The sequence below is a fragment of the Aristolochia californica genome, unplaced genomic scaffold, assembly GCF_029961685.1.
Source record: "Aristolochia californica isolate CCGP_79_NKW_82.1479 unplaced genomic scaffold, dmAriCali1.0.hap1 SCAF_2, whole genome shotgun sequence".
Taxonomy (NCBI): Eukaryota; Viridiplantae; Streptophyta; class Magnoliopsida; order Piperales; family Aristolochiaceae; genus Aristolochia; species Aristolochia californica.
In genome coordinates, this window is record NW_027181881.1 from 41,532,558 (window position 1) to 41,549,519 (window position 16,962).

Here is a 16,962-nt window from a genome sequence, read left to right on the forward strand (position 1 = left end):
AAGAGGAAAATGTAATATTTCGCTTTTATGTTGCCCTCTTATACCCGCTTCAGTTTGTTTTATATAAGTCTCAGGTTTGTTATGTTCCACGCAGAAATGCAATCATGTTCTATACCTTCTCTTATGTTCCTGTACTCTGAAAAATCGTGAACGAAAGACTCCCTTTGAGGATTTGGACGCTTTGGAGCTCACAGTTGATCCAATCCTTCCCTCTCTTAGTTCATTTTTTGGTTAAATACTAAGAAATATGTTGATGAAACAGACCAAAAATACAAGTTATTTCTCGATATTTTTTCGCCACTAATAAGCTACATTTGCCTATGAAATTTAATTATAGCGCAAAATATTAAAAATATATTTATGAAAAAAAATATGAGTTATTTTCTGGTGATTGTTTTTGCTGCTAATAGAGTTATTTTCTCGAAGAAATTTGAAAATTTCCACCAAATATTAAGAAATGTGTTTGAAAAATAAAATATCAAACTTTAGTTGGGAAAATATTTTTGTAGCTAATAGGCTACATTTTTTTAGCAAAAATGTGAATTTTGTTGCTAATTATTTCTTTTTTTTTTAGAGGAAAAAAATTTCTACCTAAGGTATGTGGCTCATACTAATAGCGGTGAGAAAATATTTGTTAGAAAAAAAATAGTTTTTGTAACAAATTATAAATTCTTGCCCTTTTAGCGAAAGATTTCCATCAGTCTAATTTCAGCCATAAAAATACTTTTTTTTGGTGAAAATAATTTTGTTGTTAATAGAACCTTTTTTTTCTGGAGATTAATTTTTTTTCTTTTTTTTCTTTCTTTTCGCTTCTGGATGTTTTATTGAGCAAAAGTTTAGTAGTGTATCAATGCTCCAACGACTGGACGTATAGGATTTCTTCTTCCTCTTAGAGATTCTTCTTAAGTTAGAGGAAACTCACTATTTATAGAGGGGCGAGGTACCGTTGAACCACCCCACCTTTCTTTCCTTCTATCTATGTTTTCTAAGTCTTCTGTTGGTGAGATTGCGACATGTGGTCTTCACTCCACGAGATTGTGACACGGACGAAGTCAAGTCTTCACTCCTTGAGTTTGCAATATGAGATGACGAAGTCAAGTTTTCTACCATGTGTAGGATGATGTAGACCATGTTATATAATGTGAAGCTCCTAGTGGTATAACCTGTTTCTTATGTGCCTACGCCCTTGCTTGTGTGACACTTAAGTGGCATTTTCCTCTAATTTAATTTTGGTAGTGGCTCGGCATCATCAACTTCATCTTGATCATCAATTGGGTTTTGATCTCGATAAGTGATCTAGATTTTGACCAAATGATTTTCTGAAATTGATGAATTGTTCAACCAAACCTCCTTTGACCGTTAGGAGCTTCAACTTTGTCCATCAGTTAACTATTGATTGAGTTCCTTTGATTTGGATCATTGATCAAAGTTGATGATGCTGACCATCATCAGGGTTTTAATTTGGCTATCAAATTTCCATGCCTAAAAAATATGAGTTGCTCGTTGGTGAAATTTAAATTTGATCACTAATAGGTTTCATTTAACAGAAAAAATTCATTTTTTCATTCAAATTTTAAGAAATATGTGTATGAATTCATTAATATGTGTACAGGGAAATAAAATATTAAAAATATATTTCGTAACAAAAAAATGATTTTGCTATAGGTATACGACGAGTGGGCTTTCTACCTATGGGTGGTATCAAACCGAGCCGATTCACAAATAGCGCGAGCTCAGCTCGGCTCGGTTTTGGCTCATTCGATTCGAAATAACCTGATCTCAAATTGAATTCGAGAACGGGTTTTTGACTCGTTTAAGTAAACGAGCAATAACCGAACGAGGCTCGATTCAATTCACGAGCTTGCGAACCGGCTCGTTTACTTAAACGAGATCGGGACTCGGGATCAAAGGACGCCGAATGACCGGAACCTTTCCTCTCCACCCCAGTCGGAACGAAACCTCCCCATCTCCAGTCAGAACTCAGGATGAAAGGCAAAATCTCTCCTATATTCATTTCCAAGATATGAAGGTTTTCGATTTCGAGCATATCTTGGAGAAATAGGTGATTCAAAATATCTAGAATGCGATTTTCTCTTGATAGCATCCAGGTATTCAGAATCGTTTCCTATTTCAGCCACCATGATCTTGAACTTCTACAGTTCCTTCCTTGCTTTGCCGGATCTGGATGTTGCCAAAGGAAGCCACGGAATAGACAGGTAAGTCTTCTCCAATCAACTAGATGTTCAAAAACCTAAATTTCTACATGATTGGCGAAAAGGAGAAATGGCGAAAGGGAGAAATAGCCCTCCGTTCAAAAATTTCCCCATTCTCCATTTCCGACTGTGAAGAAATTGGTGTGCGACATCTTCGAGTCCGACTCTCCAATGGCAATGAGTGGTTAATATGATCTTTATTATCATTTTCTCTATTTTTATATTAAATTTTATTTATTTTTACATATTTTTTGTCGCCCATGTCGCAATCTCCTTCCAAGTAAGTCTACTGTGGGAGGGGTTTCTTCTTCATGGGGCCAAAATTTCCACTCCCCCTTTGTTATTAAAGGAGATTCAGCCATTATTGTTAGTTGGATGAAAGGTTGCTCTAATCCCTCTCAGAGATTTGACCGAGTACTCGAGAAAATTGTTGATATTTGAGTGTGTCTCTGTAGTTACACCCTCCTTTATACGTAGTCATTTCTTAATTAGACTGTTAGATAATAACTGGTTGTCAATGAGTATTTTCTATTACTAAAATCGTCCCATTCCTAAAATTACTTGTTAATGTGCAACTTAAACCGCAACTTTGGAATGGTAAAGTTGTTTTTTGCCTTTAACACGAAGCTTTGAGTTGATGTGAGAGCTTGTCACATACTTAGTAGTGCATTAGATTTGGGGTCAAACTGTTTGGCCTGATTTTATGTAAATTAATATTATGTAAGGAGAAGGGTATGCACATCTACCTTATTAAAAGCTCTCACTGAGGAAGAATTTCTCTCATGTCTAAGTTTTAACCAAGACTCAAACAATACCTCGAGGAGAGAGACGCGAAAAAGCTTCTCAGATAGACATGATTTAAAAAGGTGCTGGCCCTTTTCTTTCTTGGTCGGAGCAACCCTTTTAGAATTCACTTGTTCTTTTTTGGATTTATCTTTGTTGTTTGGATTGTTTTTCTTCTTTATGTTTTCAATTTTTAATTTTTTTTTATAGAAGTAAGAATGTCAGCACCTCCTACTCAATTGACATCAGTAGTTAACACCAGTTCTAGTGTGGCCATAAATAATGACTCAACTCCACCAGAGTCATATCCACCTAGAATTACGAATGTAACAGAAGTGAGCCTAGATGAAGATACCCTAAATTCAGAAGAAGGTGACTCTCTCCAAAGTTCAAAATGACAAAGAAAAAGTCTCATGTGTGGTCTGAATTCAAAGAAGTTTCACTTATAGATGGTACAAAAAGGGCTCAATGTGTTCATTGTAAAACCAATTTAAGTATTATTTGTAGAGGAGTGAACACAAATATGAGTTGACATTTGAAATGTTGTCGTAAAAGAAAACTTTCAATGAGAAAACAAAAAACCATAAGTTTTTTTTATCAGTGGGGTCTAATGTTAATCAAAGTCCATCTAGCCTTCCTTTTATGGATTTAGGAGGCAAATATGATTAAGTTGGAATGAGAGCACTCATTGCTCATTGTATTCTTATGCATGAGCATCCATTCATGATAGTAGAAGAGGAGAGATTTAATTTTTTAATGAAAATGACAAATGTGAATTATGAAAAATACCTCGTAAGACCATTAAGAAGGAGTGTAAGGAGGTGTACGAGGCATAGAAAAAGAAATCGAAAACTTTATTAAATGAGATTAACAAGATTAGTCTTACCACGGATCTTAGGAAGTCCCAAAATCAAAAGATTGAATACATGGTTATTACATGACTTTTTATTGATGGTAATTGGAAGTTACAAAAATGAGTCTTGAGTTTTGTGCATCTTCCTCTTCCTCGTTGTGGTGTTAACATAGCATATGCTATTTACAAGTGTTTGAAAGATTGAGAAATAAAAAATAAATTATTTAATATCTTAGTTGGATGCATATAATAATGTTTGTCTGAGAGTTTCGAAAGATGATTTTTCAAGAAATAGGAGATTGGTTTGTGGAGGAAAGTTATTTCATGTGCGTAGTTGTGCTCATATTCTGAACTTATTAGTCCAAGATGGTCTTTTCCAAATTAAGGATATCATTGAGAATGTGCGTGAGAGTGTCAAATTCATAAATTTGTCTAAGGCTAGACTTCGCACTTTTTCTGAAATTGTGCAACAACTACAACTAGGTACAAAAAGGTTGGTTATTTATTGTCCAACTCATTGGGACTCCACTTATGACATGTTATCTTTTGCATTAAAATTCAAAGATGCATTTCCTAGATTTCAAGATAGAGGACCAACTTATGATTGTCTGCCAAGTCTTCATGAATGGAAAAAGGTTGAAATGGTGTGTGAGATTCTAGAAGTTTTAAACGTAGTCACTAATATAATTTCAGGGAGTGACTACACTACTTCTAATTTGTACCTTAATGAGGGATATAGGGTAAAAGAAGGTTTGAATTTTCATTAAGACAATGGTTAGTAGAATGAAATAAAATTTTGAGAAGTACTGGGGTGAATGCAATTTGTTGATTGTTGTTGCTTCAATTTTGGATACAAGTGTCAAATTAAGATTGATCAAAATATGTTTTTTTCTGAGATTTATTATGAGGAGGAAGATACAATAAATATAAACTTAGTTCAATGGACCTTATATGAGATTTATGATGAATATCTATCCATATATAATGTGGAGATAAGTAATGAAGGGATTGCTTCAAGTATTAGCTCTACAAGACTTTCCACAAGTTGTAGGTCACAGTCTTCATCGAGGTCAGGTTGGTCAAAGTTAATGACTTATGTGAAACAAGTGGAAGTAGTGAATTCGCCACTATCAGAATTGGAAAATCGTTTTGGAAAAAGAAATGTATATTTGTGAGAAAACTTCACAATATGATTTTGATGTTGTAGAATGGTGGAAAGTGAATAATTTGAAATTTTGGGTATTATCTAAGATGGGAGCAGACATCTCATTAATTCCCATATCTACAATAGCTTCAGATTTTACCTTTAGTCTGGTGGTAGAGTAATAGACCCATATCGTTTTTCCATGGCACCAAATATAATTCAAGTTTTGATTTGTGGGGGTGATTGTGTTCGGGCTCTTCACGGTGTTAAGAAAAATAAAAAAGTTATCTACTTTTGAATAATTTTTTATGTTTTGTGATTACAACATGAAAAGTAGACTATGGAGATAATGCTACCAGTTACTTGATTTTTCATTTTTTTCTCATCTCGGTAATTTTAATATATTTGACTACATTAAGTAATTAGTAGTGGAAGAATTTTTTTCATCAGACAATAATAAGTTTTATTCTTTTGGTTTTGTCATAGGTGGAGATTTTGCTCATGCAAATGGGGACTCAGTATATTATTTTCTGGCACGAAGAGAAATAGCTATAGTTTATAAATTTATACTGGATTTATAGTTTTTTTTTTTTTGGGTGATTGTAAATTGATATTGATATTGTAGTTGGCAATTTTGTGTTTGATTATTGAATAAATTTTATGCATAATATTATGCAGTTTTTTTTTTTTTTTTTTTGAAGAATTTTATGCATAGCGTATAGACAAATTTATATTGGGTTTATGTACAGAGGTTATGTCCAATTTTATGTAGAGGTCATGCCCAATTTTAGTAAATTTATGCATAATTTTATACACAGTTTAATAGACATGTATTTTATACAAAGTTTTAAATGTAGGTTGGACCTCGAATTCGTTCGGTTGAAATTATTGAGTTCGAGTTCGATTAAAATTTTAGGCTTGAGGTTGGGTTCGGCTCAAGCTCGAGTTTGAAATATTTAAATAAGTTTATCTCGAACATATGCAGGTTCGAGCTCAGCTCGACTCGACTCGATGCCCCCTCCATTTTTACCTACATCCAGTGAGCTGGATCATGGAATCGGATCCCGAACCAGGAACTAATCCGACACCAATCCTGGCCCAACTGATTCTGTGGGTGTGGGGGTTCTGACCCCGGAAAGTCGGACACCGATGCAATTGCTTGGAAAACTGAGTCACCTCGCGCGTACCATGGGTTCACTCGGCAAATCATGTCCATGCACCCAACACACTGAACACGTTCGGATAATAAGTGAAGCTGATTCTATTGTGGACAAGCAGTGTAGAAGAGAGGGAAGACGGTGAAGCATCGTTCACGACATGTTGGGTGGTTGATGTAAAAAATTAAATATGACATGCATAGACGTTCAAATTAATACAGTTGCTCCGGCACGTTAGTCTTCCTCTTCAAATCCAGGCCAAAACAACAATCAAATAATAAGGCTACAGAGAATCTATATAAACGTCTCTTTTAGGGAGTTGTAGCAGCAGCAGAGGACATAATCCCACCTTCTAATCCAACCTAAACAGCAGGAGTAGTCGGCGATGGCACCAACAAAGCTCTATGCCCTCGTAGCTTTCCTAATTTTGGTGGTCTGGGTTTCCCCAGGCCTGTCTCGCACATTGCCTGAAGCATCCATGGTGAAGAGGCACGAAGAATGGATTGCTAAATATGGGCGAGTATACAAGGACACTGCCGAAAAGGAGAGACGATTTAAGATATTTGCTGAAAATGTGCAGTTGGTAGAAGCATTCAACAGCGATGGTGGTAACACTTACAGGCTCAGCGTGAATGAATTTGCAGACCTCACGAACGAAGAATTCAGGGCGTCTCGTAACGGGTTCAGGCCTTCCTTAAGAGATACAAGTTCGTCGCTCTTCAGGTACGAAAATGTGACGGCAGTGCCATCTACAGTAGACTGGAGGAAGAAAGGTGCGGTCACACCCGTCAAGGACCAAGGCCAATGCGGTAAGCTACTCTTTGTTTGCAAGTGAAGGTATAGTTGTTACCTACTCGTTCACATCTTACTAAATTTTCCAAACAGGATGCTGCTGGGCGTTCTCGGCTGTTGCAGCAATGGAAGGAGCAACCAAGCTCAGCACAGGTAAACTGGTTTCTCTATCGGAGCAGGAATTAGTGGACTGTGATACCAGAGGTGTGGACCAAGGTTGTAACGGCGGTCTCATGGACGATGCCTTCAAGTTCATTCTTCACAACGGTGGACTTGCAACTGAAACTACTTACCCCTACGAGGGGGTCGATGGCAAATGCAACTCCAAGAAGGAGGCATCGTCTGCCGCCAAGATCAGTGGTTTTGAGGATGTGCCTGCGAATAGTGAGAGTGCTCTGCTGAAAGCGGCTGCTAAGCAGCCAGTCTCCGTTGCCATTGATGCTGGTGGATCTCCGTTCCAGCTTTATTCCGGCGGTGTCTTTACTGGTCCATGTGGGACGAGTCTAGACCACGGGGTCACAGTGGTTGGTTATGGGACTACGAGTGATGGAACCATGTATTGGTTAGTGAAGAACTCATGGGGCTCAAGTTGGGGAGAAGAGGGATATATTAGGATGCAGAGGAATGTCGATGCCAAAGAGGGTCTATGTGGGATTGCCATGGATGCCTCCTATCCAACAGCTTAGAAGAGGAAAATGTAATATTTCGCTTTTATGTTGCCCTCTTATACCCGCTTCAGTTTGTTTTATATAAGTCTCAGGTTTGTTATGTTCCACGCAGAAATGCAATCATGTTCTATACCTTCTCTTATGTTCCTGTACTCTGAAAAATCGTGAACGAAAGACTCCCTTTGAGGATTTGGACGCTTTGGAGCTCACAGTTGATCCAATCCTTCCCTCTCTTAGTTCATTTTTTGGTTAAATACTAAGAAATATGTTGATGAAACAGACCAAAAATACAAGTTATTTCTCGATATTTTTTCGCCACTAATAAGCTACATTTGCCTATGAAATTTAATTATAGCGCAAAATATTAAAAATATATTTATGAAAAAAAATATGAGTTATTTTCTGGTGATTGTTTTTGCTGCTAATAGAGTTATTTTCTCGAAGAAATTTGAAAATTTCCACCAAATATTAAGAAATGTGTTTGAAAAATAAAATATCAAACTTTAGTTGGGAAAATATTTTTGTAGCTAATAGGCTACATTTTTTTAGCAAAAATGTGAATTTTGTTGCTAATTATTTCTTTTTTTTTTAGAGGAAAAAAATTTCTACCTAAGGTATGTGGCTCATACTAATAGCGGTGAGAAAATATTTGTTAGAAAAAAAATAGTTTTTGTAACAAATTATAAATTCTTGCCCTTTTAGCGAAAGATTTCCATCAGTCTAATTTCAGCCATAAAAATACTTTTTTTTGGTGAAAATAATTTTGTTGTTAATAGAACCTTTTTTTTCTGGAGATTAATTTTTTTTCTTTTTTTTCTTTCTTTTCGCTTCTGGATGTTTTATTGAGCAAAAGTTTAGTAGTGTATCAATGCTCCAACGACTGGACGTATAGGATTTCTTCTTCCTCTTAGAGATTCTTCTTAAGTTAGAGGAAACTCACTATTTATAGAGGGGCGAGGTACCGTTGAACCACCCCACCTTTCTTTCCTTCTATCTATGTTTTCTAAGTCTTCTGTTGGTGAGATTGCGACATGTGGTCTTCACTCCACGAGATTGTGACACGGACGAAGTCAAGTCTTCACTCCTTGAGTTTGCAATATGAGATGACGAAGTCAAGTTTTCTACCATGTGTAGGATGATGTAGACCATGTTATATAATGTGAAGCTCCTAGTGGTATAACCTGTTTCTTATGTGCCTACGCCCTTGCTTGTGTGACACTTAAGTGGCATTTTCCTCTAATTTAATTTTGGTAGTGGCTCGGCATCATCAACTTCATCTTGATCATCAATTGGGTTTTGATCTCGATAAGTGATCTAGATTTTGACCAAATGATTTTCTGAAATTGATGAATTGTTCAACCAAACCTCCTTTGACCGTTAGGAGCTTCAACTTTGTCCATCAGTTAACTATTGATTGAGTTCCTTTGATTTGGATCATTGATCAAAGTTGATGATGCTGACCATCATCAGGGTTTTAATTTGGCTATCAAATTTCCATGCCTAAAAAATATGAGTTGCTCGTTGGTGAAATTTAAATTTGATCACTAATAGGTTTCATTTAACAGAAAAAATTCATTTTTTCATTCAAATTTTAAGAAATATGTGTATGAATTCATTAATATGTGTACAGGGAAATAAAATATTAAAAATATATTTCGTAACAAAAAAATGATTTTGCTATAGGTATACGACGAGTGGGCTTTCTACCTATGGGTGGTATCAAACCGAGCCGATTCACAAATAGCGCGAGCTCAGCTCGGCTCGGTTTTGGCTCATTCGATTCGAAATAACCTGATCTCAAATTGAATTCGAGAACGGGTTTTTGACTCGTTTAAGTAAACGAGCAGTAACCGAACGAGGCTCGATTCAATTCACGAGCTTGCGAACCGGCTCGTTTACTTAAACGAGATCGGGACTCGGGATCAAAGGACGCCGAATGACCGGAACCTTTCCTCTCCACCCCAGTCGGAACGAAACCTCCCCATCTCCAGTCAGAACTCAGGATGAACGGCAAAATCTCTCCTATATTCATTTCCAAGATATGAAGGTTTTCGATTTCGAGCATATCTTGGAGAAATAGGTGATTCAAAATATCTAGAATGCGATTTTCTCTTGATAGCATCCAGGTATTCAGAATCGTTTCCTATTTCAGCCACCATGATCTTGAACTTCTACAGTTCCTTCCTTGCTTTGCCGGATCTGGATGTTGCCAAAGGAAGCCACGGAATAGACAGGTAAGTCTTCTCCAATCAACTAGATGTTCAAAAACCTAAATTTCTACATGATTGGCGAAAAGGAGAAATGGCGAAAGGGAGAAATAGCCCTCCGTTCAAAAATTTCCCCATTCTCCATTTCCGACTGTGAAGAAATTGGTGTGCGACATCTTCGAGTCCGACTCTCCAATGGCAATGAGTGGTTAATATGATCTTTATTATCATTTTCTCTATTTTTATATTAAATTTTATTTATTTTTACATATTTTTTGTCGCCCATGTCGCAATCTCCTTCCAAGTAAGTCTACTGTGGGAGGGGTTTCTTCTTCATGGGGCCAAAATTTCCACTCCCCCTTTGTTATTAAAGGAGATTCAGCCATTATTGTTAGTTGGATGAAAGGTTGCTCTAATCCCTCTCAGAGATTTGACCGAGTACTCGAGAAAATTGTTGATATTTGAGTGTGTCTCTGTAGTAACACCCTCCTTTATACGTAGTCATTTCTTAATTAGACTGTTAGATAATAGCTGGTTGTCAATGAGTATTTTCTATTACTAAAATCGTCCCATTCCTAAAATTACTTGTTAATGTGCAACTTAAACCGCAACTTTGGAATGGTAAAGTTGTTTTTTGCCTTTAACACGAAGCTTTGAGTTGATGTGAGAGCTTGTCACATACTTAGTAGTGCATTAGATTTGGGGTCAAACTGTTTGGCCTGATTTTATGTAAATTAATATTATGTAAGGAGAAGGGTATGCACATCTACCTTATTAAAAGCTCTCACTGAGGAAGAATTTCTCTCATGTCTAAGTTTTAACCAAGACTCAAACAATACCTCGAGGAGAGAGACGCGAAAAAGCTTCTCAGATAGACATGATTTAAAAAGGTGCTGGCCCTTTTCTTTCTTGGTCGGAGCAACCCTTTTAGAATTCACTTGTTCTTTTTTGGATTTATCTTTGTTGTTTGGATTGTTTTTCTTCTTTATGTTTTCAATTTTTAATTTTTTTTTATAGAAGTAAGAATGTCAGCACCTCCTACTCAATTGACATCAGTAGTTAACACCAGTTCTAGTGTGGCCATAAATAATGACTCAACTCCACCAGAGTCATATCCACCTAGAATTACGAATGTAACAGAAGTGAGCCTAGATGAAGATACCCTAAATTCAGAAGAAGGTGACTCTCTCCAAAGTTCAAAATGACAAAGAAAAAGTCTCATGTGTGGTCTGAATTCAAAGAAGTTTCACTTATAGATGGTACAAAAAGGGCTCAATGTGTTCATTGTAAAACCAATTTAAGTATTATTTGTAGAGGAGTGAACACAAATATGAGTTGACATTTGAAATGTTGTCGTAAAAGAAAACTTTCAATGAGAAAACAAAAAACCATAAGTTTTTTTTATCAGTGGGGTCTAATGTTAATCAAAGTCCATCTAGCCTTCCTTTTATGGATTTAGGAGGCAAATATGATTAAGTTGGAATGAGAGCACTCATTGCTCATTGTATTCTTATGCATGAGCATCCATTCATGATAGTAGAAGAGGAGAGATTTAATTTTTTAATGAAAATGACAAATGTGAATTATGAAAAATACCTCGTAAGACCATTAAGAAGGAGTGTAAGGAGGTGTACGAGGCATAGAAAAAGAAATCGAAAACTTTATTAAATGAGATTAACAAGATTAGTCTTACCACGGATCTTAGGAAGTCCCAAAATCAAAAGATTGAATACATGGTTATTACATGACTTTTTATTGATGGTAATTGGAAGTTACAAAAATGAGTCTTGAGTTTTGTGCATCTTCCTCTTCCTCGTTGTGGTGTTAACATAGCATATGCTATTTACAAGTGTTTGAAAGATTGAGAAATAAAAAATAAATTATTTAATATCTTAGTTGGATGCATATAATAATGTTTGTCTGAGAGTTTCGAAAGATGATTTTTCAAGAAATAGGAGATTGGTTTGTGGAGGAAAGTTATTTCATGTGCGTAGTTGTGCTCATATTCTGAACTTATTAGTCCAAGATGGTCTTTTCCAAATTAAGGATATCATTGAGAATGTGCGTGAGAGTGTCAAATTCATAAATTTGTCTAAGGCTAGACTTCGCACTTTTTCTGAAATTGTGCAACAACTACAACTAGGTACAAAAAGGTTGGTTATTTATTGTCCAACTCATTGGGACTCCACTTATGACATGTTATCTTTTGCATTAAAATTCAAAGATGCATTTCCTAGATTTCAAGATAGAGGACCAACTTATGATTGTCTGCCAAGTCTTCATGAATGGAAAAAGGTTGAAATGGTGTGTGAGATTCTAGAAGTTTTAAACGTAGTCACTAATATAATTTCAGGGAGTGACTACACTACTTCTAATTTGTACCTTAATGAGGGATATAGGGTAAAAGAAGGTTTGAATTTTCATTAAGACAATGGTTAGTAGAATGAAATAAAATTTTGAGAAGTACTGGGGTGAATGCAATTTGTTGATTGTTGTTGCTTCAATTTTGGATACAAGTGTCAAATTAAGATTGATCAAAATATGTTTTTTTCTGAGATTTATTATGAGGAGGAAGATACAATAAATATAAACTTAGTTCAATGGACCTTATATGAGATTTATGATGAATATCTATCCATATATAATGTGGAGATAAGTAATGAAGGGATTGCTTCAAGTATTAGCTCTACAAGACTTTCCACAAGTTGTAGGTCACAGTCTTCATCGAGGTCAGGTTGGTCAAAGTTAATGACTTATGTGAAACAAGTGGAAGTAGTGAATTCGCCACTATCAGAATTGGAAAATCGTTTTGGAAAAAGAAATGTATATTTGTGAGAAAACTTCACAATATGATTTTGATGTTGTAGAATGGTGGAAAGTGAATAATTTGAAATTTTGGGTATTATCTAAGATGGGAGCAGACATCTCATTAATTCCCATATCTACAATAGCTTCAGATTTTACCTTTAGTCTGGTGGTAGAGTAATAGACCCATATCGTTTTTCCATGGCACCAAATATAATTCAAGTTTTGATTTGTGGGGGTGATTGTGTTCGGGCTCTTCACGGTGTTAAGAAAAATAAAAAAGTTATCTACTTTTGAATAATTTTTTATGTTTTGTGATTACAACATGAAAAGTAGACTATGGAGATAATGCTACCAGTTACTTGATTTTTCATTTTTTTCTCATCTCGGTAATTTTAATATATTTGACTACATTAAGTAATTAGTAGTGGAAGAATTTTTTTCATCAGACAATAATAAGTTTTATTCTTTTGGTTTTGTCATAGGTGGAGATTTTGCTCATGCAAATGGGGACTCAGTATATTATTTTCTGGCACGAAGAGAAATAGCTATAGTTTATAAATTTATACTGGATTTATAGTTTTTTTTTTTTTGGGTGATTGTAAATTGATATTGATATTGTAGTTGGCAATTTTGTGTTTGATTATTGAATAAATTTTATGCATAATATTATGCAGTTTTTTTTTTTTTTTTTTTTTTTTGAAGAATTTTATGCATAGCGTATAGACAAATTTATATTGGGTTTATGTACAGAGGTTATGTCCAATTTTATGTAGAGGTCATGCCCAATTTTAGTAAATTTATGCATAATTTTATACACAGTTTAATAGACATGTATTTTATACAAAGTTTTAAATGTAGGTTGGACCTCGAATTCGTTCGGTTGAAATTATTGAGTTCGAGTTCGATTAAAATTTTAGGCTTGAGGTTGGGTTCGGCTCAAGCTCGAGTTTGAAATATTTAAATAAGTTTATCTCGAACATATGCAGGTTCGAGCTCAGCTCGACTCGACTCGATGCCCCCTCCATTTTTACCTACATCCAGTGAGCTGGATCATGGAATCGGATCCCGAACCAGGAACTAATCCGACACCAATCCTGGCCCAACTGATTCTGTGGGTGTGGGGGTTCTGACCCCGGAAAGTCGGACACCGATGCAATTGCTTGGAAAACTGAGTCACCTCGCGCGTACCATGGGTTCACTCGGCAAATCATGTCCATGCACCCAACACACTGAACACGTTCGGATAATAAGTGAAGCTGATTCTATTGTGGACAAGCAGTGTAGAAGAGAGGGAAGACGGTGAAGCATCGTTCACGACATGTTGGGTGGTTGATGTAAAAAATTAAATATGACATGCATAGACGTTCAAATTAATACAGTTGCTCCGGCACGTTAGTCTTCCTCTTCAAATCCAGGCCAAAACAACAATCAAATAATAAGGCTACAGAGAATCTATATAAACGTCTCTTTTAGGGAGTTGTAGCAGCAGCAGAGGACATAATCCCACCTTCTAATCCAACCTAAACAGCAGGAGTAGTCGGCGATGGCACCAACAAAGCTCTATGCCCTCGTAGCTTTCCTAATTTTGGTGGTCTGGGTTTCCCCAGGCCTGTCTCGCACATTGCCTGAAGCATCCATGGTGAAGAGGCACGAAGAATGGATTGCTAAATATGGGCGAGTATACAAGGACACTGCCGAAAAGGAGAGACGATTTAAGATATTTGCTGAAAATGTGCAGTTGGTAGAAGCATTCAACAGCGATGGTGGTAACACTTACAGGCTCAGCGTGAATGAATTTGCAGACCTCACGAACGAAGAATTCAGGGCGTCTCGTAACGGGTTCAGGCCTTCCTTAAGAGATACAAGTTCGTCGCTCTTCAGGTACGAAAATGTGACGGCAGTGCCATCTACAGTAGACTGGAGGAAGAAAGGTGCGGTCACACCCGTCAAGGACCAAGGCCAATGCGGTAAGCTACTCTTTGTTTGCAAGTGAAGGTATAGTTGTTACCTACTCGTTCACATCTTACTAAATTTTCCAAACAGGATGCTGCTGGGCGTTCTCGGCTGTTGCAGCAATGGAAGGAGCAACCAAGCTCAGCACAGGTAAACTGGTTTCTCTATCGGAGCAGGAATTAGTGGACTGTGATACCAGAGGTGTGGACCAAGGTTGTAACGGCGGTCTCATGGACGATGCCTTCAAGTTCATTCTTCACAACGGTGGACTTGCAACTGAAACTACTTACCCCTACGAGGGGGTCGATGGCAAATGCAACTCCAAGAAGGAGGCATCGTCTGCCGCCAAGATCAGTGGTTTTGAGGATGTGCCTGCGAATAGTGAGAGTGCTCTGCTGAAAGCGGCTGCTAAGCAGCCAGTCTCCGTTGCCATTGATGCTGGTGGATCTCCGTTCCAGCTTTATTCCGGCGGTGTCTTTACTGGTCCATGTGGGACGAGTCTAGACCACGGGGTCACAGTGGTTGGTTATGGGACTACGAGTGATGGAACCATGTATTGGTTAGTGAAGAACTCATGGGGCTCAAGTTGGGGAGAAGAGGGATATATTAGGATGCAGAGGAATGTCGATGCCAAAGAGGGTCTATGTGGGATTGCCATGGATGCCTCCTATCCAACAGCTTAGAAGAGGAAAATGTAATATTTCGCTTTTATGTTGCCCTCTTATACCCGCTTCAGTTTGTTTTATATAAGTCTCAGGTTTGTTATGTTCCACGCAGAAATGCAATCATGTTCTATACCTTCTCTTATGTTCCTGTACTCTGAAAAATCGTGAACGAAAGACTCCCTTTGAGGATTTGGACGCTTTGGAGCTCACAGTTGATCCAATCCTTCCCTCTCTTAGTTCATTTTTTGGTTAAATACTAAGAAATATGTTGATGAAACAGACCAAAAATACAAGTTATTTCTCGATATTTTTTCGCCACTAATAAGCTACATTTGCCTATGAAATTTAATTATAGCGCAAAATATTAAAAATATATTTATGAAAAAAAATATGAGTTATTTTCTGGTGATTGTTTTTGCTGCTAATAGAGTTATTTTCTCGAAGAAATTTGAAAATTTCCACCAAATATTAAGAAATGTGTTTGAAAAATAAAATATCAAACTTTAGTTGGGAAAATATTTTTGTAGCTAATAGGCTACATTTTTTTAGCAAAAATGTGAATTTTGTTGCTAATTATTTCTTTTTTTTTTAGAGGAAAAAAATTTCTACCTAAGGTATGTGGCTCATACTAATAGCGGTGAGAAAATATTTGTTAGAAAAAAAATAGTTTTTGTAACAAATTATAAATTCTTGCCCTTTTAGCGAAAGATTTCCATCAGTCTAATTTCAGCCATAAAAATACTTTTTTTTGGTGAAAATAATTTTGTTGTTAATAGAACCTTTTTTTTCTGGAGATTAATTTTTTTTCTTTTTTTTCTTTCTTTTCGCTTCTGGATGTTTTATTGAGCAAAAGTTTAGTAGTGTATCAATGCTCCAACGACTGGACGTATAGGATTTCTTCTTCCTCTTAGAGATTCTTCTTAAGTTAGAGGAAACTCACTATTTATAGAGGGGCGAGGTACCGTTGAACCACCCCACCTTTCTTTCCTTCTATCTATGTTTTCTAAGTCTTCTGTTGGTGAGATTGCGACATGTGGTCTTCACTCCACGAGATTGTGACACGGACGAAGTCAAGTCTTCACTCCTTGAGTTTGCAATATGAGATGACGAAGTCAAGTTTTCTACCATGTGTAGGATGATGTAGACCATGTTATATAATGTGAAGCTCCTAGTGGTATAACCTGTTTCTTATGTGCCTACGCCCTTGCTTGTGTGACACTTAAGTGGCATTTTCCTCTAATTTAATTTTGGTAGTGGCTCGGCATCATCAACTTCATCTTGATCATCAATTGGGTTTTGATCTCGATAAGTGATCTAGATTTTGACCAAATGATTTTCTGAAATTGATGAATTGTTCAACCAAACCTCCTTTGACCGTTAGGAGCTTCAACTTTGTCCATCAGTTAACTATTGATTGAGTTCCTTTGATTTGGATCATTGATCAAAGTTGATGATGCTGACCATCATCAGGGTTTTATTTTGGCTATCAAATTTCCATGCCTAAAAAATATGAGTTGCTCGTTGGTGAAATTTAAATTTGATCACTAATAGGTTTCATTTAACAGAAAAAATTCATTTTTTCATTCAAATTTTAAGAAATATGTGTATGAATTCATTAATATGTGTACAGGGAAATAAAATATTAAAAATATATTTCGTAACAAAAAAATGATTTTGCTATAGGTATACGACGAGTGGGCTTTCTACCTATGGGTGGTA

At 36.4% G+C, this 16,962-nt stretch overlaps 2 protein-coding genes across 2 annotated transcripts; both read left to right on the top strand.

Moving 5' to 3' along the window:
* Window positions 1-6,535: 6,535 nt before the first annotated feature.
* LOC137955080 (senescence-specific cysteine protease SAG39-like) lies at window positions 6,536-7,628 on the top strand. The gene is made up of 2 exons (XM_068801953.1): window positions 6,536-6,959; window positions 7,036-7,628. Exons 1-2 carry the CDS (start codon window positions 6,536-6,538, stop codon window positions 7,626-7,628), a joined length of 1,017 nt encoding a protein of 338 aa, XP_068658054.1.
* Window positions 7,629-14,168: 6,540 nt separating this feature from the next.
* Window positions 14,169-15,261, top strand: LOC137955081 (senescence-specific cysteine protease SAG39-like). Its single transcript, XM_068801954.1, has 2 exons — window positions 14,169-14,592; window positions 14,669-15,261. The coding sequence occupies exons 1-2, from the start codon at window positions 14,169-14,171 to the stop codon at window positions 15,259-15,261; spliced, it is 1,017 nt and encodes a 338-aa protein (XP_068658055.1).
* Window positions 15,262-16,962: the final 1,701 nt, after the last annotated feature.